This window comes from Hypomesus nipponensis, chromosome 28 (assembly GCF_054491055.1).
Source record: "Hypomesus nipponensis isolate SF chromosome 28, ASM5449105v1, whole genome shotgun sequence".
Classification (NCBI taxonomy): domain Eukaryota; kingdom Metazoa; phylum Chordata; class Actinopteri; order Osmeriformes; family Osmeridae; genus Hypomesus; species Hypomesus nipponensis.
The window spans coordinates 5,434,627-5,456,801 of NC_140388.1; the positions used below are offsets into that span (position 1 = coordinate 5,434,627).

At 49.4% G+C, this 22,175-nt stretch overlaps 1 protein-coding gene across 1 annotated transcript; it reads right to left on the reverse strand.

The window, feature by feature from the left end:
• Window positions 1-14,236: 14,236 nt before the first annotated feature.
• Window positions 14,237-21,117, reverse strand: rtn4r (reticulon 4 receptor). Its single transcript, XM_084695312.1, has 3 exons — window positions 20,908-21,117; window positions 20,591-20,633; window positions 14,237-16,222 (listed from the first exon to the last, which is right to left on the reverse strand). Exons 1-3 carry the CDS (start codon window positions 21,115-21,117, stop codon window positions 14,844-14,846), a joined length of 1,632 nt encoding a protein of 543 aa, XP_084551438.1. The 3' UTR covers window positions 14,237-14,843.
• Window positions 21,118-22,175: the final 1,058 nt, after the last annotated feature.

Below are 22,175 nucleotides of genomic sequence, written 5' to 3' on the forward strand. Positions count from 1 at the left end.
TTAAATGTAAATGTGGATCAACGTACAACTGCATTTTCTGTTACTTTCAAGCAGCCATTTAACAAGCTAATTAAATCCTCATTTAACATGCTGTCCCAGAGTCCCAGAAGAAGAGATTTAAGGTTCAAAGAGTAAAAGATTAAATCCCACTGCATCATTGAACACTGTGTGTTTTTTTGTTTTGGTTTAGTAAAAACCATGTGGAATTTCAAAAGGTTTATGACAACACCAGCCATCACTATTGAGATTCCAGATGTGACTTTTACATTGAGTTATTTAGCAGACGCTTTTATCCAGAGCGACTTACTGTAAGTACAGGGACATTCCCCCAAAGAAAGTAAGGTGACGTGCCTCGCCCAAGGACACAACGTCATTCGCCGCAGCCGGGAATCGAACCGGCAACCTTCCGTTGAACAGCCCGATTGCCTAACCGCATCAGCCATCTGACATTTGATGTTGAAAAAACGTGTCCTTACAAAGAAACCTCCTATGGCTGATGATGAAACCCACAATGCCGTCTACACCTGATGTTCTCGGAGCGCGGTGAGGTGAGACGACGTGAACTCGCCGTGACACCACTGCAGTATGATCCACAGGCCCCAATTACTTCCTGCTTCCTCCAACTTCCTCCGAGCTTACAGTACGATGATAATCCTCTTGGAATCAACTCAGTGACTCAGCAAGAGGACAAGAGGTTCCATGGTTGTATATCACAGCAACAAAAGGGGGTCCACGTGAGCGAATAAGACTGCAGAGAGAAGGGCAAAGCAGAGCCGAACAAGGCAGGGGAGACTCGGCTCCGGGTTCGTGTTCACCTGCAGGGAAATCTCGCCATTAGCTGTGGAAGTAAACAACAGACACTTCTTAACATCAGGTTGAGTTGGGCTCAGTGGGAGCTCCACAAAGCAGCTTATCTGCCCCACAATTAAAGGGATTTTCTTTCTCACGTGGCTCATTATCCAGTAACACTGTCATACTAAAAGACAATAAGCCATTTCACCATGCGGGGGGGATGCGCCACTGATCCATAACAATTAAAGACTTATTAACTTGGAAAGAATTGCATTGGATGCTGCTTACTTACCCCGACCTTGTGCCGCGTCGACCGTCCTCATGCGTGCGCAGTGACGTGGTAGAAGAGGCGAGTTGAATCTGAGGGATTTCGGTCTGTCAAACACTTCATCCCTGTAATGACTCATCATATCCTCACCCTCACCTTCCCCTACACCCCCACCCCTCCCAACCACTCTCCCAAATCAATATCAAGTCTTATTCAACGAGTTAAAGCCTCTGGTAAAGGATTTGGAAGCTAATGGAACTGGTAACTCCTGACAGATCCTCTTGTGTTTCGGCCTACTGTAATGAATGCTGGGAATTGAGCAGAGGGGCAAGGTGTTTACCCTGGCTTGCCCAGCATCAGACCACCATCCAGCCTGCATTGCTGTGCCCTGACTGAGACCCTGCTAATGAGCTGACAGGTGCAATGTTTACGCTTCGGTTGAGTTTCAGAGAGTCGGCGTTCCGCTTTCGTCTCCTGTGGCGTTCATGATAAGCCAGGCACGTTTTCCATTGAAAATATTTGTCATGTATTTGGAGAGGGGTCTTGTACATGAAACACTCTGTCTTATCGTGGTGGAACGTGGTGACGGCGCTTTAAGTGGTGATCTAGTGGTAATCATGTGGGATGGTACCGTTGTGGAGACTAAAGTGCCTTTAACTCAAAGGTCCCGCAGTTCCTTAGCAGCTCTGCGTACCTTCCCAAGCCCATTCATATTCATGAGGCTGCTGACAGATCTCCATTGCATGCCCCACATGGAGCATGGAGCATGACGATAATGGACACTGGTGAGTTTAGTAACCCCCCCCGGGCCTCCCCAGATCCCCTCTGCCAGGCCTGCAACCCCCCCTCCCCACCCCTGGACACCCGCAGACATGACTGCCAGCTGTCTGGCTGCTGATGCGCCTCGTTACAGAGGAACCTTTCATGGGACCCCTGTGGGCCTCCTCCTCTCCCGCCGTCTGATGACCTCCCTGGCAGCGCTCAGTCCGCCGGGCCCTCTCCGACGCTTCTCTGACGGCCTGGTTGATGGAACCGGACAAGGGAAGTGGGGGAGGATGGACTCTCAGAGCCGGATCCATCATGAATAATGTACTGAGGTCTGACAGCAAGCCTGGGGTCATGCTGGAATATTCTGTATCAAATGGCATTTACTAATTTGTGGTTCCTTGCTCCTTGGGATGTTCAGTTATATATTTGTAATTATTATTATTATTGAAAATAATTCGACGAAGAGTAAAATTGCCGAACCTTGTCGACTACAGATGCGTCAAAGTCCCAACAACGTAAATGTAAAGGAAGTCGACTGAACATCGAGGACAAGCCTTCCGTGGTTCTGTCAATCATTATTATTGTGGTTGGAAGTGTTTTTCCTTGTCAGCTGTCAGATTGCTTTTTTTTATGGTCAGAAATGTGTTCCAGATGTGGACATTCATCGCTGAACTGACATATGGTCGTGTTTGAGCTTATAAAAGAGCCTCCAAATCGGTTCTCTGAGTGAGGGCTCATTCCTCTTTAATGTACAATGCTTCAAGTAGAGTTCCTGGGTTGGGGATTTGTGTGACCTTCCATGAATCATGTTTCTATTCAACCATAAGAACCCTGGGTATTGCCACAGAGAGGCCAAAGGCGGCGTTATTAATGAAAAGCTCTGTAAATGTTCTGGAAGATCCGCCCACAGATGTCATCTGTTTGGTTTAGAAAACCAAGCCTTCCGATTGAAGTCTAAACATACTGCTGATTGGTAACTACCATATGAACATAATGTTGTCAGTTTGAAATGCAATTTTATGCCACTTTTGAATCTAAGTACAGTATTTGGATGTCGCCTCACACACAAAATGAATATCCTGGCCTACCAAAGTCTATGCATCCACTGTCATGAGACAAAACAGGCAAAGCCTTTCACACATGATTACTGTCACCGTCACATCACAAAAGACAAAAAAGTAAATGAAGACCAACAGGTCACTTACTGTGTCCTGTTGAAGAGGTTGTCTCAATTCGTCATTCAGGGTCACTGTGTGTCCTGAGTACCCTGGCAAAGCTAGCATGGCTGTGAGCAGGTTCATGCGTTGGCACGGGTATGTTTGTGTCCGAGTAGCGAGGTGTCACATGGGACCTGGCATAGTGTGGAACTCCCAGTGTAGGCTCTGTCCCAGGGGCGGAGTTCTGTCCGATACTATTAATAATGACATCCTGCCTTCGAGCCAATTAATCAGTGGCACTGTCAGAAAATAGATGTACTTTATTGAACCTCTGGAAAAAGCTTATGTTGCACTACAGAATGCACTCAATGTGTAATTGGCTCCACCAACCCAAGCAGAGACGGCATCTTGCTTCAGGGGTGAACAGTACCTTTGTCCAAAATGTCTCATTTATGGCTAGATGGCTCTGCCTCCAGTGGAGCTTAGGTAACGGATGTGACACTGAACTGTCCTCCTCGTGAACCCAACCGATTAATATTTCACAGCACATTGTCCCCACTTCTGTCAACACTTTGGGACCACGGAATAGCTCCCTTCTTAGCCCAACCTTATTCCACAAACGCAACTCATAGGTTATTGAAGGGTCAGCTTCACACAAAGATCACGAAGATAGCGATGACTATATGTTTGTTAACAAATCAGTAGCAAACTTAATGTCTGTTATATGTCCTAATCTGTCCATTCCGTCCTAATCCTGGTATCCTCTGGTATTCTTCCACTAAGAGTCGTGCAACCCTGGTTCTTATACTACAACCACTTAATAGTGAAAATCCATTGACTTACCAAATGTTTTTCAACTGAAACCCTTCTCTGTGACTAGCTTGGATTCCCAGAGCTGTCTCTGCAAGTAGCTGGGGCTCAGACGGGTGGAAATATGCATGCCTCTGAAACAATCATTCTTGTTTACCCAAAGCCCTTGAACCTACAGGATCAGAACGTTTCCGCTGTGAATTCTGATCTCTGAAAATCCCAGTCCAATAAATTGCCTCGGCTCTGAGCAAACATCAAAACAAACCGTTTCTCTCTGTGTGCCACCGTGTGTTGGGGTTTTAGACAGTGAGGAAGCCGAAAGAAGGAGAAACCAAGAGATTCAAACTGTGTTTGTGAACTTGTCTCTGGTGTGCTCCTCTAATAACTAGATCTCCGTCCTGACTAACGGCTTTTCTAACTAAGGGTGATTATTTACACTTTTTCACATAGATTAAGAATGATTTACACAGATGCCAATCCACTGTTGTCACTCATTCACGGAAAGACACATACATATCAGTGAACAAAACATAATAAAAAAAACTCAACTTTTGTTCAATTGAGTGCACCTGTGTATCCACATTACAGATGAACAAACGTTTTGTTCGTCTTTGCCCAAGATTACATTACTGATGTCTGCAGTAACAATCTTCCCTCTTCTTCCGCCAAAGAGGACGACTCCAGAAGGAGGTAAACGTTTCAGATTCAAATGTATTAAAAAACACTACTTTTCAAAGACGAAAACATTGGGACATCTGCTAGCTTGTTATTGTGTGTAATTACAACGACAATTAATGAGTTATGCAAATACTTGTCTTTGGGTATTTCATCCGTCGTGGGCTGGTAGGCCTCCAGCTCTATACCACAGAATGTTAAAATGGGCTGATATCATGTTGGGGTGATCAAGAAAAATCAGTTCAGTAAAAGAACCGAAAAGTCCGAAAAAAGCTGAATAGTTGACTTTTTTGGGACCTGATTAAATGTATGTGTGACTAAATGTGGGCTGCAACTTTTGAGTCCAAACATTTTCCCAGAGTAATTACATTACTTTAAATTCTTAAATTGTCCTGTGATGCTGCAAAATTCTACTCTACTGTGCATTAGCTATTGATGAGTTTGGCGCAAGGCTCTGCATGACTCGTTATATTTTGGCCCTGCTTCTCACTGAGGTGTGACTTGGCAGTTTGTCCTGGTCCCCTGGTTCCTGGTTCCTGGTTCTCGCGACAGCAGAGAACCCAGCCTCTCAGGTCAGACTCTGTCTTTCCACGATGCAACATCTGTGGACAAACTGTACACAAACCTCTCCGATTACGCCTTTTAATCACATCTCTCCATACGTCCATCCAGTGGGGCATCACGTGACGGATATCAACAGTGACAAAGCGCAGCATTAGAGGGATGCGAGGGATATCTTTCGACTAGGACAGTTCCTGGCTGTGGGAAAGCCACTCTGCTGCTGAGCGTATCATGATGAAAAAGATGACCCGCCAGATGTTTGTAATCTCTCACGGGGAAGCTGCTAGAAGGGCAGAAATGAGAGCAAGGGAGAGGATTAGCGGGAGAGCGGTGTTGGAGAAATGACTGGAGGTCTCAGCTGGGTGCTCGGGGTCGGGCCCCCGCTTCTCTCTGTCACAGGACACATCCTGTCTGCATGGGTCGCATACTAATCCAACCTAATGTGATGGATGTGCGCAGCTGTGTTGGTCGTTATCTGTGTGTGATGTCGTAAGTTTGACCTTGGTTACAAACAACCCCGATTGTTCGACTGGTAAACAAAAACAAAAAAAATGTTCTTCAATTAGGGGGAGATTGTGCAGTCTGGAAAGTCAGTTGGTAGGATGCTACTTGTGTGGAGTCATTTACCTCTCTCCGTTTGCACCCTAATGCTAATGACAGCAGCTCTAATAGAGCGTCATTTTAATCAAGAGGAGATTGATGAGAAAGGTTGTGCTGGAGCTGATCCAGATAGAACCATCATCAACGTCCTCGTTTGTCTGAGTACTGAATCATGACCAATATTCCAGAATGAATCGGTCATATTTATCACCATACGGCCACTCTGGGGTAGAGCGAGGCTTTCAATGAGCTCCTTCCTCTTGCGCTGGCTGTTGTTGTCGTTTCGCTCACCTGCTTTCTCTCCTTCCCTCTCTTTGTTTCCCTCTCTCCCTCCCTCCTTCCCTCTCCCTCGTCTCTCTCCTCCTTTCTCTCTCTCTCTGTTCTTCCCTCTCTGTGGTCCTCATCCCTCTTCTCTGCACGCCCAATGTTTGAAGAGGAATAGACAGCCTGCGCCAGCAATGTGCTCACCAATGCTGCCGCTTATTCAGTGGGATGTCAGTCCTAGGTGGAGGAGGGGAGGGCATACAGTTCCAGGGCCAGTCACTCAGGGCCAGTCACCCAGGGCCAGTCACCCAGGGCCAAGGACTCCGAGCCAAGCACCCGCAGGTCTTTGGCAGAGGAGCTGCACTCTCTTGGCTAGCGACAAGAGACTGTTGGAGAACACAGAACGGGAACCTGTTGCTGTTTTGCTGAAAGAGGCCGTAAGGTGTTGGGGGATTTAACTCCAAAGGCAGGGATCTGTGCGAGCGTGCGTCTGTCTATCCGTGACTTGATTATCTCTTGATCCAGCCACTGTATGAAGTGGATTCACCTGGTGTATTGCTCAAGACCCTAGGACATCGCGTGTGAAGTTGCTTGGCAAAAAAAGAAATAGAACCGTGTGCGACGCTATCTTGCGCGGCGCATATGGCGAAACACTTTTTCTGTCAGTGGGCACTGCACTAGCATTCACAGCCAATGGGCACTGCCCACACACTGCTCTAGTTTTACAAACGCTAAATACTCTAATCAGCACTCTGGATTGTACTGGTGAAAAGAGATGACAGAATTGCTAAAGACTTTTGGGTGGCGGTGTTATGTTACAGTGCACACTCTATAGCTATTTCCTCAGCAGACCACTTCTGTGGGGGTAGTACTGCAGTTCACGCATCCTCCAGTCAGCGATGGCACTACATCCGGTGTGCTTGCTCTGAGACATGCTCACTCCATTAGGAGAGGAAAATTGGAGGCAAGGAAGTGTAAAGAATAGGACATCATCCCTGGTGCACCTGAGGTACATCAACACACCCAAACTGGCCCTCTCTCCTGGTTCGGAGTATGTCATTCCCATCCTCAATAGCCTCTAAGATATCTTGCTTTTCCAGTTGACTATTTTCCAGCATGGTTCAAGGTTCGGCGAATGATAATCCGTCGAGTTGAAGTTTCGACACTTACCTAGTGCCTTAATTCTCCTGGGTGTGTGTTAGTGTGCCTGAGCATGCGTGCAGAGGTGTGTGTGTGCTTTTCGACTCGGAGGTCATGCGTGTCCGTTGGTGCGTCCCAGGGAGTGGATGTTGGTGTATTTTGCTGTGCCCATAGGGACTTCACAAGCATCTGGTGGAGAGATTACAGATTACTGTCAGAGTGATGCCTGCCTCATTGGGCTTTAGCTCTGTGCGATGGAGAGCCGCTTGCACAGCTGCCCCTCATCCATCCCTGTGCTCTCTGGAAGGTAGCTGTGCCATGTCAGGAACGACTGTGTGTGCGCGCGCGCGTGCGTCATTTATTCTGTTTAATCATATTACGATGGCTTATTAGATGTACTGTTTCCACTGTTTTCATGAGGTGAGACGTTTGAATCCCATTGGACATCGGCCTAATCTGCAGCTAAAGCTGTGTTGGCCGTGGTGTTGGAGCTATGAGTCCTGTACGGTGGGTACGGATCTTATACGGGGCGCTAATCTGGGGAATTGGGATTGAGAACAAATTGCCACTCTACATTCCCAAATCCTCACTGATTTCGAAATTATGAGCAGCTCAGCCGGCATGAAAGGTTCAGGAGTTGATCCTCTTTGACTAAAACACCTCCTAGAGAATTGAGAGAAAACCATCTACAGTTATATACTGTCCATCCAGTCATACTGGAACATGTTTACACACACTGGAGACTCTTCATTAACGATATTTGATAAGATTGAACTCATTCTTCACAATATTTCAGAGTAAAAAACAAAACAAATTGGAGACTGGAAATCACCTTTGAACTGTTAGGTAACTGGATCGATTGGGTTGTTTCTGGACTTATTTTCAGTCTATTTCAAGGTAGGTTTACCGTGGACCCTATGTGGACTAATATCATCTGCTGTGTCACACTATGTGCACATCACAAGATGGACATTCCCACTTGACAGAGAACGTTTCTGTTCTTGGTCCTGACTATCTGCAATCCTGTCTGACGTCACGGAAACAGCTTCTCCGGCGGAGTCTGACCTCCTTTGCGAAGGTCTCCGGTCTTTGTACATGTCAAATTCCTGAGGTGATCATCCCTGAGATCATCCCACTGCCTGACACCACTCAGCTGAAACCAACATCCATGTTCCAGATCCTTCATGACGACAGCATCAGGAGGGGAAGTCTCTGGTGAGCAGACCTCGGAAAGGTCCTCCTCCATCCAATCCTTCCTCGCATTTACATTTAGTCTACGCTCTTATCCAGAGCGACTTACAGTAAGCACAGGGACATTCCCCCCGAAGCAAGTAGGGTGAAGTGCCGTGCCCAAGAACACAACGTCATTCGGCACTCGTTACCAGATCCACCTGCTAATTGTTAGAATCAGCCGTGCTAGATTAGCGTTGGAGTGGAAACCTACAAGCGGGCAGACTCGCTCTCCAGGAACAGGGTCGGAGTGCCCTGGTATGGACGAGCCATCATCTGCTGGGCCTTCACCGAGGCAGTCGGACCAGGGAGGCTGCTCTCTCTCTTTATCTCCGCTCCCTGGAGAAGCCAGCTCAGCAGCCCTGTTGGAATATCCTGGGAGCCATTCATTTCCTGTCATTTCAAGTCAATTTGACTCCGTTTTTCTTTCATTCGTCCTGAAGAAAAGTTCTGAAAAAAAATGTCAAGCAGTGATCTTCTCCGGGTCACACAAACCTAGTCTGAGAATTTTGCACAGTATAGATTTTAGGCAACGGTCCGTCTGTTTGAATGACGTTCATATGCGTGTGTTTGAGTGCGCGCGCGCGCGTGCGTGTGGTGTGTTTAGCATGCAGCACCAAATGCGAGTACTCCTTTAGCCTCATTTATACTTTTGAGGTTCCTTTGCAGCATGCAGCCTAAACTTTCTCTCATAAGCCTTTGCCCGCAGCCATGAACTCAAATATTTCAATCACATTCAGTGGAGCTGAAGAAAAAAAAAGTCTTATTACTTATGATGAAAGGATGCTGCTCTGTGAAGGAAACTTGGGGTTTAGAAAATGGAATATGAACTGATAATAGTAGGCAGGTCATTTTTATCAAATATTCAAGGATGGGAGGAAACTGCTGGACTATTGAACGTTGTATTGCCATCATTCTGTTGCCCTACTGCAGATGTGTTTCACGAAAGCTTTGGCGTACTGTAGTCAAAGCTTTGGCGTACAGTAGTCAAATCATTCAACCCGATGGTTAGCTCGTTAGTTCATGTGGTTAGCTAGTTAGTTTGTGTGGTTCAAGTATGGCTCCAAAGTATTTGTCGCATGTATGACAGTAGTGTTACTGTAGTGTACTGTGGCGTAACATCAATATCTTCAATATCATACTATCATACTGAACACAACAAGCTGCACATGAACATTTGTATTAATGACTCAACATCTTGGGAAACTTGATGGATTGTATATGTGTGTGGGGGTGAGCATGTGTGCGTGCGTGAGTGTGTACACACAGTGTGTTTGTGTATGTACAGTATGTTTGTGTATGTAGGGTCCAGAGCAACTAAAAACTACGCTTGAACACCAAAACCGGATCTGGATATAAGGTGGGCCTGCGATAAGTCAGCCTTTGCAAACTCATCTGCAGTGTTGTTATTTGTAACACCTCCTCCTCCCTTCCACTCCCCCAGAAGGTGGAGGGGCAGATGCGCAGCGTGTGCATGGTGAGGGGGACTGTGGTGGGCCGCGTCTGAGGAGGGATCCAGGCTCACTCCAAATGCAAGTGCTAACACAATCACACGCACACACACAATCACACACACACACAATCACACGCGAGGTGCAATTTTGACCAGGCCCTCTTCCTCTGTTTGCTGTCGCAGGGATTCCCCGACGTGGTCACCACGGTGATGGCAGCGAGTGGTTTCCCGGAGTGTGACAGATGCCAACAGTGTGACTTCCTGTTCAGGCTTGCATCTGAAGCTGTGCTAGATCAGTGACGCAGCACTCTGTTCCTCATCCATCCTTGCATCTCCTCTACTGCTCATTGGCGGCCAGGTGAAACAGTATCAGTCTCACGTGTGCTCCAAGACTGATGTCAATGTCCCGATTGTGGCTGACAAATGGGTAAGAACTGCAACACTGTGATAGATAGAACCTCCCACACTTGGTCTCAGCAAGCTGATCCATCCCTTTAGGACTCTTAAATGGACTTAAGGTGTGTGTGTGTGTCTCCTATCCACCAGCAAACTGATGGATCCATCATGGAGGCCCGCATAGTGGTGGGTCCAGATGGGATTCTGCGCCCCACAGCTAGAACCTCCTGGGTGTCCAAAAACACCCAAACCCACGGGGAGGAGTCCCCCAGGACCAGGGCTCCTCCTCTGAGGAGGAGGATGATGAGGACAGGCTAGAGGACCAGGACCAGGACTTGGACCAGGGTCAAGATGGACACCAGAACCCAGACCTGGACTCTGATGAGCAGGACTCTGATGACTCTGCTTGTCCTCGTCACCGTGACCGAGGAGCACAGGATGGTTACAATGACCGTGTCGCCGGTGACAATCATGAGGCCGATTACACTGCGGAACGTGAAACTCCATGCCTTAAGTTACCACCTATTCCTTAACCGGCGTGTTTTAATTGTTACATTTGACAAGACGCCACACACACGGTTCTTCTAGATGGTATGAAGCAGCACTCTGGTGCTCAGCACTACTGTATGCACAGGAATGCACATTATCAAGGTTCCCCTCATTGCTTCAGCATTGCTCGTAGCTTGTCCAGGTGACAACTTAGATTTTATTTTATATTTTATTTTGTTAAATTCTAATTCCACTTAGTACTGCTAGTTTAAGTACCCTAGGTACCCTTAGTATAGATAGTCAACATAAACATTTTAGATTCCTATATGTTTATTGTATGCACCTTGCTGTCAAAGTAAATTCCTTGTCTGTGCAAACTTTCATTCTGATTCTGATTAACTTGACTGATGTATCGCCACAGCTCCCACCTCACCAGCAGAGGGTTCGTTGACCTGTCCTACAGGGTGGCAGTTCTCAGGCAGGCCTTCACTGTGAGTAGTCTGCCTTCTAGCTAGCTCCTGTGTGTCGACGGTCTATAAAATGCTAGGTAGCTAACTCCTGTGTGCTGTTAGTATTTATTGCATGAGCTAGTCATTCTGATCGTCCCTGTTTGTCCCCAGACGCTGTGTACTCATCCTGACAGCAGAGAGTCCATGTCGGAGGCAGCTTGCCTGCTTCTGGGGAGGCTGGCAACCGAAGCACAAATGGTGTCTGACACATCATCCCTCCACCTACAGTACTAGACTTTGGGTGACCTTGATATACGTCACCCTAGTAGGATGTCACCCATTGAACAGTCTACACACATGCTAACTCGGAGACCAATCGAACACACCTTAGCAAACACGGGGTCTGTGTGTTGCGACTGCGATGTTGTTCTCCGGGATGAGGAGCGGCTGTTTCAGAGTTATGGCAGGCTGCTGGACTACGCCTCAGACCACGCCCACCTCGACGCCATCATGCAGGAGTTGCTACTGGAGGAGGTGAGGAGAGGGGGACATGAGGGGAGATCAAGGAGAGGATGGATGGTGAGGGAGAGGAGGGCAGGAAAGGAGGGCGAGGCAGTATTTCTCCCCCGCTAAACCTCAGCCTCCTGGTATGGGTCTGTTCATGCTCACAAAAATGTACCAAGCTCTTCATTGAGCAAGTCGGTCCCACCGTGCAGCTTCAGCATGGGGGCTGTGACCTTACACATTCTAGGAGGTGTGAGACACTGTCTCTGTGGAAACCAACCTGTCTGACTGACATTGTTATCCAAGGACAAATTGGCCTCGAAGCCCAGGCCATAAGCACAGTCTAATGACCTGGACACCTCCTGACTGCTCTCATCTCACCTGACTTGATCAGAATCAGAGATGTGAGGGTCTGAGAGCTGACCCTAACCCTGACTCCTGTTCAGCTGTTTTCAGATCAGCATCCCCTGAGCGTCCCAGACGTGGTGTTTGAGCTGGTTCTGCTCGGCCTGATGGAGCTGCACCGTCACCAGCCGTCCGTCACCGTAAGAGCCCCGCCTCCCCGGTCCTGCATCACAGGGCTGCAGTGACATCGCCATGTCTAGATAGGGACATGGAAGTCAGGACCATCTGCTCCACGATGCGAGCAAAAGTGTACAAGTGGTTGACAGATGTGTCACTCACTGTTTTGGTGTTTGGCTCAGCCTCCCTCCTGCTCTTGCTCTCGTCCACCCCCTTCCCCGTGTTCCAGAGGGCTTCAAGGCCCAGCTACATGACCTTATGGAAGCCTTCCTCCCCCAGGACACAGAGGGAGCCCAGGGGTTGAGACAGTGTTGAGAGAGTGGGTTAGACACTTAACATAGGTAGTCATTCCAGTAGAACGAGTGTGTGCGTGTGTATCGGTGTGTCTGTTATGTATGTGTATGTGTGTGCGATGGTGTGTGTGTGTGATTGTGAAACAGACAGAGTGAAAGGTTCGGCACATCAACGTCGCAGCCAGACACTTAGGAGCGTATCTCCGAAAGCGACCTTGGCGATTGTGCTTATCTGCGAGGCGTTTGAGGGGTGGAATGGCTGTTCATTCTCCCTCTGAGTAGATGGACAGGGGAGGGCTCTGTGGAGTCAGTACCGATAAGTCGTAGCATCAGCACACGTCCCAGTGCCCTCTGCTCTCTCTCCTCTCAGCCACGAGACAGCAGGCTTGATTTTGTTGAGTCCCTCCTCCAATTGCTATCCTCAGGTCCCTACGTGTTTCCGCCCCTCGCCAGGGTTAATGGACGCCGCACACAAGGGATTTGTAAAAAAAAAAGCCCCAGCATTTTTCTAATCCTCTCGCTTTCTGCGAGATATAGCCTGGATTGGAGACAAGATCTTGACTTAATTTGAGGCCGATTATCCGTCCAGCGTAATGCTGGATTTGACGGCGTGTTTTTGCAGCAGACCATTCTGCCTTTTCCAAATACAGCGGTGAGAAGCCAAGCCGAGTTCACGTCAGACCTTCGTGAAGCAGCCTGAGCAGCAGGCACACATGAAACACGTTGATGTCGTTTTCGTGACAGCCTCAGGTCAAGCAGTTATGTGTGGTGTCGTTCCATTGAATATTCACCGGTTTATCTCCATGTGCCTTCAATAATGTATCAAAATGATGAGCGACACAGAATTCATGGCTTTCAATACACATAAACTTAATTTTACCTCACTTCGGAATCTGGCAGTTGCCTGGGGCAAGTGGGTCTCGAGCACGTGCGCCAACTGCAAAAAAAAACTGCTCTTAGAAACGCCGCATCTTTCACATCAGCCGTAATGCGGTGTGATGTTGGGGGCAAGCTAGTGTTATTCATCGCTAGCTGTCTTTGATCCTTCCCCCCAGAGACACCATACGCACATGTTTACATTCACGAACGGGTTTGACACGCACCTATCAACACAGGCTGGTCCTGACCCGGAAGAGTAAGCTGTCGTCAAAAAGCACTGTGAGAAGGTCAACTAAGATAGCCGTGAAAGCGCTGAGAACATGCGGTTGGTAGCTTGCTGTGCTGTCGTCTCGATGCAGATAAATTCTGGATCATTCTAGAAGATGGCTTCTGGATCCTTGGGTGGAGGGGGGCGGGCTGGGGCTGAGACACTCGTGGGAGGATGTCCTCCGACATTGTCCTGTGTCCTCTCTCCGAGGGAGCTCAACGTGGAGCTCAACGCCCGGACTTGAGCTGGGGCCAGACGTGACAAAGTACTCCGGACGTCCTCCTCCAGATAGGGAGCATGTCGCTGTAGGCCAGCCCACTGTCAGTGAGGATCTGCGGGAGGAGAGGGTGGAGTTCTGGCCTGACGCCTGACTGAGATGAGAGACACACTGGTCCACGCTGATCTGTTCTGTTCGGACTGGGATACAAGTCAGCTTGCGTAACCCATATGACGTAACAACTGTGTTCACACTGTAGTTAGGGAGGGAGTCAAAGAGGCTCGTCAACATATTACCTATACCTAGCATGTATCAACAGGATTCTTTTGGTCAACTTCGAGCTGAATTGTAGTCCATAAATGGACGAGCGTACTCACGCAGAGATTGAAACATCCACAAACCGCAGCCATCTCTATGAAAGAAGAGTTTTTATTCATAATATATTCATACTTGTACACAAGTAAAATAAAATGCATATCTATGATTTCATTTTCAGTCCGAGTGAACAAATGGACAGCTTTCTCCCCGCCGCCCGTGGCCATACTGTGAGGAAAAACAAACTCATATTGAGGGAGATCAAACGTTTGTCTTTACTTAAGTACTTATAAACTTCAAAAAAAAACTAAAAAACATAACAGTACCCAACATATGCATCACTTTTTGAATAAATGATGGGGAATGAAGATCTTTCTCAACAAACAGCCCACAAAACATTCCTCGTGTGCGTTCGACGCTCTCATTTCCTGTATTTTTTCCAGTGTCTGGCCGTGCAGTCACCGTCTTTGCAGTAAAAGCTTTTTGAGAGGGAAAACAAAGATGACACACTCCAAAGTGTAGCTTAGACACAATACAGTTCAGTACATACGGAACACAGAAATTTGGGCACCAATTCGTTATATACATTAGAGCTGAAGTGTTCTGTAAAGGCATCCATTTTGTTAAATGTACTCTAACTTCTCCTATTATTGTTAGTCTACCCCTGACGGGTCAACGCGACTTCCTCTTTCTCAGTCCCTTGACTGTTGTGGAGGTCACTGCGAATCCTGGGGTCGCTATCATGGGCATTAACAATCTGTGAGTCCGACTTGTGAGAGAAGGACCTCCGGTCCTAAGACATCGGCAGCCACATCCAGAGCAAGGGCAGGACGAACCAGCCTAGCACCTGCAACGTCGACCCACCCCCTCTCAGACAGTGAGCGTCCGATTTGGGCTTTTTGACGCACTTCTTCTTCTTCCTGGATGGGGCTGTAGAAGGTTCCAGGTTGTTCAGCAGGTCCGGGTTCAGCTGATCCAGGTCGTTGGACAAAGTCCCCAGCGGCCCGTCGTTCAGACTCTGCTTGTTCCGGGTCTCGTTTTTCGTCCTCTCGGCCTCCCGGAATTTGGTCTTGGATATGTTCTCCTTCTCCTTCAGGGGGTTATTTGTGATCTGGCGGCTGTTGTAGGACGACGGGTCGGGAATAGCTTTGCCGGAGAGGATGGAGGACTTATCGTTGTCGGGAAGACAACACCTGGGAAGGGACTCTCCCACGGGGTCGTCCGTCTTGGAGCTGAACAGGTGGGTGTGGACCCGAGGTGTTTCCACGCAGCCCTCCAGATCGCTGCTCTTCAGGCGTTTCAGGTCCTTCCCCGCCAGGACGGCGGGAACGTCGCACTCCAGCTCGGAGCTCGAACCCTTGAAGCGCTTGAACCAGTCCCACAGGGTCTTGGCGCGGCAGTCGCAGACCCACTGGTTCCCGTTGAGGCGCAGGTACTGCAGCGACACCAGCGGGTCCATGGTCTCCCCCGTCAGCACTGTCAGGTTGTTGTAGAACAGAAACAGAGTGGTGAGCTTGCCCAGGTCGCTGAAAGCCCTCGGCTGAACGTGGACCACCCGGTTCTGGTGGAGCAACAGCCGGTCCAGGCTGACCAGGCCTCTCAGCATGTGCTCCGACACCGTCTTGATCTTGTTGTTGTGCAGGAAGAGATACGTGAGGTTGGCCAGGTCCATGAAAGTGTCGTTGTGCAGCGCCAGCAGGTTGTTGTCCTGCAGGTAAAGGTACTGGAGGGAGAAAAGCCCCCGGAACACGCCGACAGACAGCTCCGAAAGGCCGCACCGATGCAGGTGCAGCGTGTGCAGCTTGTTCAAGCCCCGGAAAGCCATGGGACTAATGATACGCAGGTTGTTATTGTCCCCGATATCCAGTTCCTCGAGTCTCTCCATCCCGTAGAAAGCCCCGGCCTCGATGTGGCTGATGTTGTTGGAGTACAGCCAGAGAACGGTGAGGTTGTGGCAGGAGCTGAAGCTGGTGGACCTGACCACCGTCAGTTTGTTGCTCTGCAGGAATATCCGCTGGCTCCGCACGGGAATCTCGGTGGGGATGGATGACAGGCCTTGCTGCTGGCAAGCCACCGTGGGCCTCGGCTCGCTGTAGCAAACACATCTGGCAGGGCAGCCGTGTGCCTGAGGCACCAGGTTTAACCACACCACCAGGAACAGGAGTCGACTCCCTGGAGAGCGAGAGATAATGAGAGAGATGGAGGGAGAGAGAGAGAGAGAGAGAGAGAGAGAGAGAGAGAGAGAGAGAGAGAGAGAGAGAGAGAGAGAGGAAGTAGGGAGGAAACAGGGGAGTTGGATCAGTTTTGAGCTTAATCACAATTCTAACAATAGAACAGAACTGGGTCATCAATAAGTGAAATCTAAATCTTTCAGTGAGAAATTGCAAAGGCAAACTCGAAATGACTCCCGATCAAAGATTTGTTCTCGAGATGACTCATGAGCGCGAGGGGAATCGGAGGTTCAGTCCCAGAGGTGGAGAAGGAAAAGGGAATGTTGTCTTTTGAAGTGGGAAGAGAAGGGAATAACCCTCCAGCAGGTGTGTCACCACCTTTCATGCTACATCAACATCTCTAAATGTCTTCACAACTTATAGAGGTTTGTAAACGTGTCATCCCTGTGACCAAACTCTGAGTGTCACTGTCTCAGGAACGAGATGTGAGTTTGGTGTGAGTTTATTTTCAAGATATTCTTTTGGCAATTGATGGCTTTATTGGACTGAGATGGTTACAGAGAGACAGGAAATGAATGGGAGAGAGAGAGGGGATTCAAACCCAGGCCACGACGTTAGGGCCTCAGCCCACATGGAACACTCACTACTCAGTGAGCTACAAGGGGCGCCCCCGGAAACAAACAGTTAATCCCTCGTGAAAACCCGCCACCCTTTTAAGAAACGACACATCTTTGATTAAATGCATTCCTGTCAATAAACCCTACTGTAAGACTAGCTTTCGTCTCCATTAAGAGACAGCAATACCCACATGCCTGGTCTGGTGTAGCCCTGTGCCAAGTCCTGAGAGGCCCGTCGTTCACCAGCTCTTTACTGGTGATGCAGTGTGTCTTTAAAGAGAGACCCGTTGCTGCTAATGTGTGCTTGGGGAGCCTTCTTGAGCCTGCATCAGCGCATCCCAAGGACAATGGGAGACGCTTCATTAAATATGGGTGGGCACCTTTAATGCCGAATGTCTCAAATAGAGTGGATAATTGAGACTTTTTTTCAGGTGAGATGTTTGGCCTGCAGGGGGTAGACAGGCGGGGTTTCCTGGCTGGGGCTGGGTTGGGGAGGTGGGAGTACTTTGGGCCATGACAGGAAGGCTTTTGCAAGAGCAGTGTCAAGATGATGGGAACAGGAAGTGCTTTCTCTGTAAGACGCATCACCGTTCATCCCTGCGGTTCCAAAGCCTAATGTGCCCTCATCGATACTTGCTGCAAACGTCGTTGTTTAAGTGATCTACAGTTGAGGCGTGACAAGCCCTGCGTTTTTACGTGGTAATCAATATTCTTCACACTGCACAGAAGGTGTTGGAGGGATTTGCGAGACGTGCGAGCCCATTGGACTAATTCCTCAGAGATTGAGAGCGTCAAGCGTCTAGTCAGAAATGCAGCACTCCCCTTCGAGAAGCAGATACTGTCGACCCAATCTTCTCCGACCTTCTCTGGAGACAGGGGTTTCCAACCCCAGCTGCCAGGGGCACGCGAGGAGTCCCACACCAGCCATTGTGACAGGTAGTAAAGTACTGGGAAATGCACGAGGTTTACCCTTCCCTCTTCCTCCTCTCTCTCTCCCTCCTCTCTCTCCTCTCCCTCCCATCTCCCTCTTCCCTTCCTTCCCTCCCTCTCTCTGTCGCTCATTCCCCTCTTCCCCCCTCCGTGTTGTGGTGAAAGCTCATCTCTGGACCCTATTATCGGGGGCTCTTGCGTGGCCTGACAGCGGCCCTCTGCCTCACTTTCCCTCCAATCTTACTCCTCAGCCGTCAGGACTCCGCCGCCGGAAAGCTGTCAAGACTTCTGCTTTTTTTTTTCTGCATCGCAGCACTTTTTCCCCTCAGCCCTGCCTAACAATAGCTCAATTTTTTTACCGCATAACACGCTTCGTGTCTCTCCACGGCTGCTTTACCCTTTTTCTCTCCCTCCCTCTCTGTTCATTAAGGGACTATTTCCACCCACGCGTTGTATGTTGAAGCGCCTGTTTCTGAGCTCTGGGCATTATGTTGCTTGTCTTCGTTAGCGTCTGGTGAATGACAGTCGAAGCCACTCAAATGACATCAGGTTTGAACCAATTATTTTTCGCCCGCTGACTGGTTCTGTATTTAGTGCCATATCAATTACCTAGCCATGAAACCTGTCACTACGTATTAACTATGTGAAGCCAGCCTCCCTGTTGTGTTGAACCTGTGTGCTTGCTTTGAAGTCCAACTGTTTTCTTCTGTTGTTCAAAGTGACTCCAGACCAACTTCAGAGCAGATCGTCTGACCTGTCAGAGCAGGTCTTATAACTAACTACAAGACAGATAGTTCTACTAGTTCAACCCTTAACACTATCATATGGTCCTGGTGTGTCAAAGGCTCTTCATAGTATATTTCTGATAAATCTGAAACTAAGGTAGCGTTTTGTTGATGGTACTTGCATCTAATTAAATAGTGTACACGTACTGTGTTGCTTATTGGTGCAAAACGTCCACATCCCACACTACGAAATGCAGCACAAAAGCGACATGTCGTAAAACATTATGCCAACTCGAAACATTTTATCACCCACATCTTCTCCGTGGCATCCCAGTCCTAGATGCCGGCTAGAATCAAGTCTCAGACAATGCCGTCTCTTTCGAAAAACACCTCTGTTATTAGACAGCGGTCATATTCACTCTTGGAACTGACAAGCACTCGTTTGTGGGTCCTGGCAGTGCTAATCCACAGCCCTTTTTCCTCTCAGCCCTGTGAAAGCCCATTGAGTGAGGCCCTCCCTCTGCTTGTTTGACAAGCATTACACAAACCCTCACAATAGGAGATGGAGAGGACACGCACGCTTGGCCGTGCGTCGATGAACAGCCGACCCGAGGACAACCTCTCTCTCTCGTTTCCCTAATTGAAATATTTGCGTGAACAAAGCGCTTGTGAAAACACAGGAGTGCGCGCGGGAACGCCGAGGTTTGTTTGTGTAGCCCGCCAGTGCGTGACAGATGCCGACTCCCTGCTCATCTGCATGTTTCTCGGGCAAGCCAGGGAAGGCGGCATCGATTCGGCTCCATCCACCCGGCTGTGACAGAGGCGCACAAACCTGGCGCCCCCAGAAAAACCGAGGGCAGGCTGAAACAGGAGCCCAGGACGTGATGTAATTCATCACCGGAGCTTTGCTATGCGAGGGCCCGGGATTGGGTGAGGCTGACACGCGAAGGCCCGGGATTGGATGAGGCTGACACGCGAAGGCCCGGGATTGGGTGAGGCTGACACGCGAGGGCCCGGGATTGGATGAGGCTGACACGCGAGGGCCCGGGATTGGATGAGGCTGACAGGAGGGGTTATCCTCCAGCTCAGATAAAAAGGGGAAGCCTCTGTCAGAAGAAACCACATGCTTCTCGCGGGAGGTTCTCCAACAGCACTCTGCATTCTGCCGCGTTCTTCTCGCCTGCTCTGTATGTGCGCCCGTCCGGGGCGCGTCGCGGTGTGAGTCAGTTGTGGAGTGCCTTCGCGCATACCAAGACGCCGCGGTGGAGGATGGATGGCCTGCCGTCCATTGGGCTTTCGCAAACAGCCTGCTTCCAGACGCTGTCAAAGCGGATGCTGTCTCGCGCTCCTGAATACAGTGAGGTGGTCGCGAAGCCCGTCCGTTCGGCTGCGACCAGCTGCCAGCCGACAAACATGACTCAATGAGGACGTTCATCACATGCCCCGGCCAGATATTCACACACGGCAGGGAGAGCAACAGAGGCAGAGGAGCGCACACACTGGCAGATGCAGAGGGCCTGGGGTGGCCAATGAGAAAGGGAGCATTTGATCAAAGTGGGGTCAAGCTGTGGGTGGGTGTTGGTGGGGTCCAGCCGATCGGAGGGGCAGACCAGGGTGTGTGTTTTATGGGCGCCAGCCAATCAGAGGGGGCAGACTGGCTCATGTCTGACACATATCTACTGCTGCCCTGCAGATGGCTCATGAATAACAGAGGGTAGGCTGGGGGAGAGAGAGAGAGAGAGAGAGAGAGAGAGAGAGAGAGAGAGAGAGAGAGAGAGAGGGAGAGAGAGAGAGAGAGAGAGAGCGAGAGAGAGAGAGAGAGAGAGAGAGAGAGAGAGAGATGAAGGTGAAAGGATGTGAGGGAGAGCGAGGGAGGAGGAAGAAGGGATAGAGAGAGGGAAAGGGGGGAGAGAAGGAGGAAGAGAGCGAGGGAAGGGGGTGTGTGCACACGCGTCCAGAAATGTAGATGTGTTTATTTGTATTTTGGGGGAGAGAGAGAAACAAAGCGTGAGTGAGTGTGTGTGTGTGTGTGTGTGTGTGGCCATCCCAACAACTTCATCCGCACAGCAGCAAAAGGCATCTGTCATCTGTCAGAACTACATGACTTAACAAGGAGGCAACATAGCTGCCGAAGACAAGCCTAGCGGGGGACAGAACACTGAGAGAAGCTTCACGCCATGAGACCAGGGCCACAAAACGAAGCCTCATCAACATCCCATGGTATTCATCCCCAGCCAAACAGGCCCGCTTGAAGAGATAGCTCACCCGACTCTGGAGGTGTCTGAGGTGTCTGTTGTCTGCCCGGGCCTCACCCCTTCTCCCAGCAAACCACCTCACCACGACGGCTCTCAAGCGGAAACGGTGTCAATAACGTGGGGCTCAGCAGAGAGTAGGGCAACGTGTGGGCGTCAAACCACCAGAGGAGGAGTGCCCTCGTGGAGGAGTGCCCTACTTTGGGCTCGTATCGCGCGGGTTAGCCCGTAGCTCCGTTGCGTTGTGTCGGCGTACGCCGAGCCTGCGGCAGAGAAACGGCGGATGGAAGCTTCCGGAAGTGCGGCTTCCTTCAGCTTCGCGGCCCACGGCACAGCTGTTCGCATCTGCTCCGGAAAGGGGCTCCTCGGCATGGTAATGGCTGTTGAAGCCATCATGTTTAGAGCGTCAGGAGAAAACCGCCTCACACACACACACACCTCCCCCCCCCTTCTCCTCAGCAGGCCTCAAACTGAATCACATCCTCCCTTTTATAAGCAATAAAGCTCCGTTTGAAATTGAAGAGGCTGATAACACTCTGGGAGAAGGCATTATTCTAGTATGAATGGAAATGAGGCATGACGAACCACCATGGAGGACACATACTGGACGAAGCTTCAGAACCGCTATAGAGACAGCAGTGTTGTTCCGTCCGAAGCTTCACAACAACCAGAAAGAAACCAGCTTTGTCCTGGTACAGAGCTTCGTGACAACCACAGAGATACCATTGCTGTTCTGTACGAAGCTTTGTGACAACCACAGAGATACCATTGCTGTTCTGTACGTAGCTTCATGATAACCACAGAGAGACCGTTGCTGTTCTGTACGAAGCTTCGCGACAACCACAGAGATGCCATTTGGTGTTCTGTACGAACCCTTCACAACCCCCATAGAAATGCCAACGCTGTACAGAGATCCAGTGTAGCTAGGATTGCCTCGTTGAGACAGAACAGCTTGCACCATAGACAACATCCACTGACAGCCAACACTTACACAGTCTGGTTGCCTGGACATTCACACTTGGCTGTCTGAGTAGCGATTTTAGCACCCGATGTGTCTGGCACAGCACCAAATGTTGTTTCTTCCTTCTGGTTTTTAGGTTTGTTTACGTGGATGTGATGGAACCTCTCTGTGTTCTTCAGACTGAAAGACCTGCTCTGGGACCCTGAAAATTATCAACTCAGAGCCCTCTGACAGGATCATTACTACATCGTGTCTCACAGTCTGGCAGCCTGGCTCATTCTCCTTGCATTCCAGAGTCCAGTCAAGATAAACTCTTGTTTCCCTGCAAGTTTCAATTTGAGAAAAATGCTTCGAACCAGCAGTTCCAACAGCTAAATTCTCAGCAGCTAGACTCAATTCAGAAGGAAGCCGTCGAGGGATTCGTGCTGCAACGGTGTTTGTTTCAGAACTCGGAGGATTTCGTATTTCA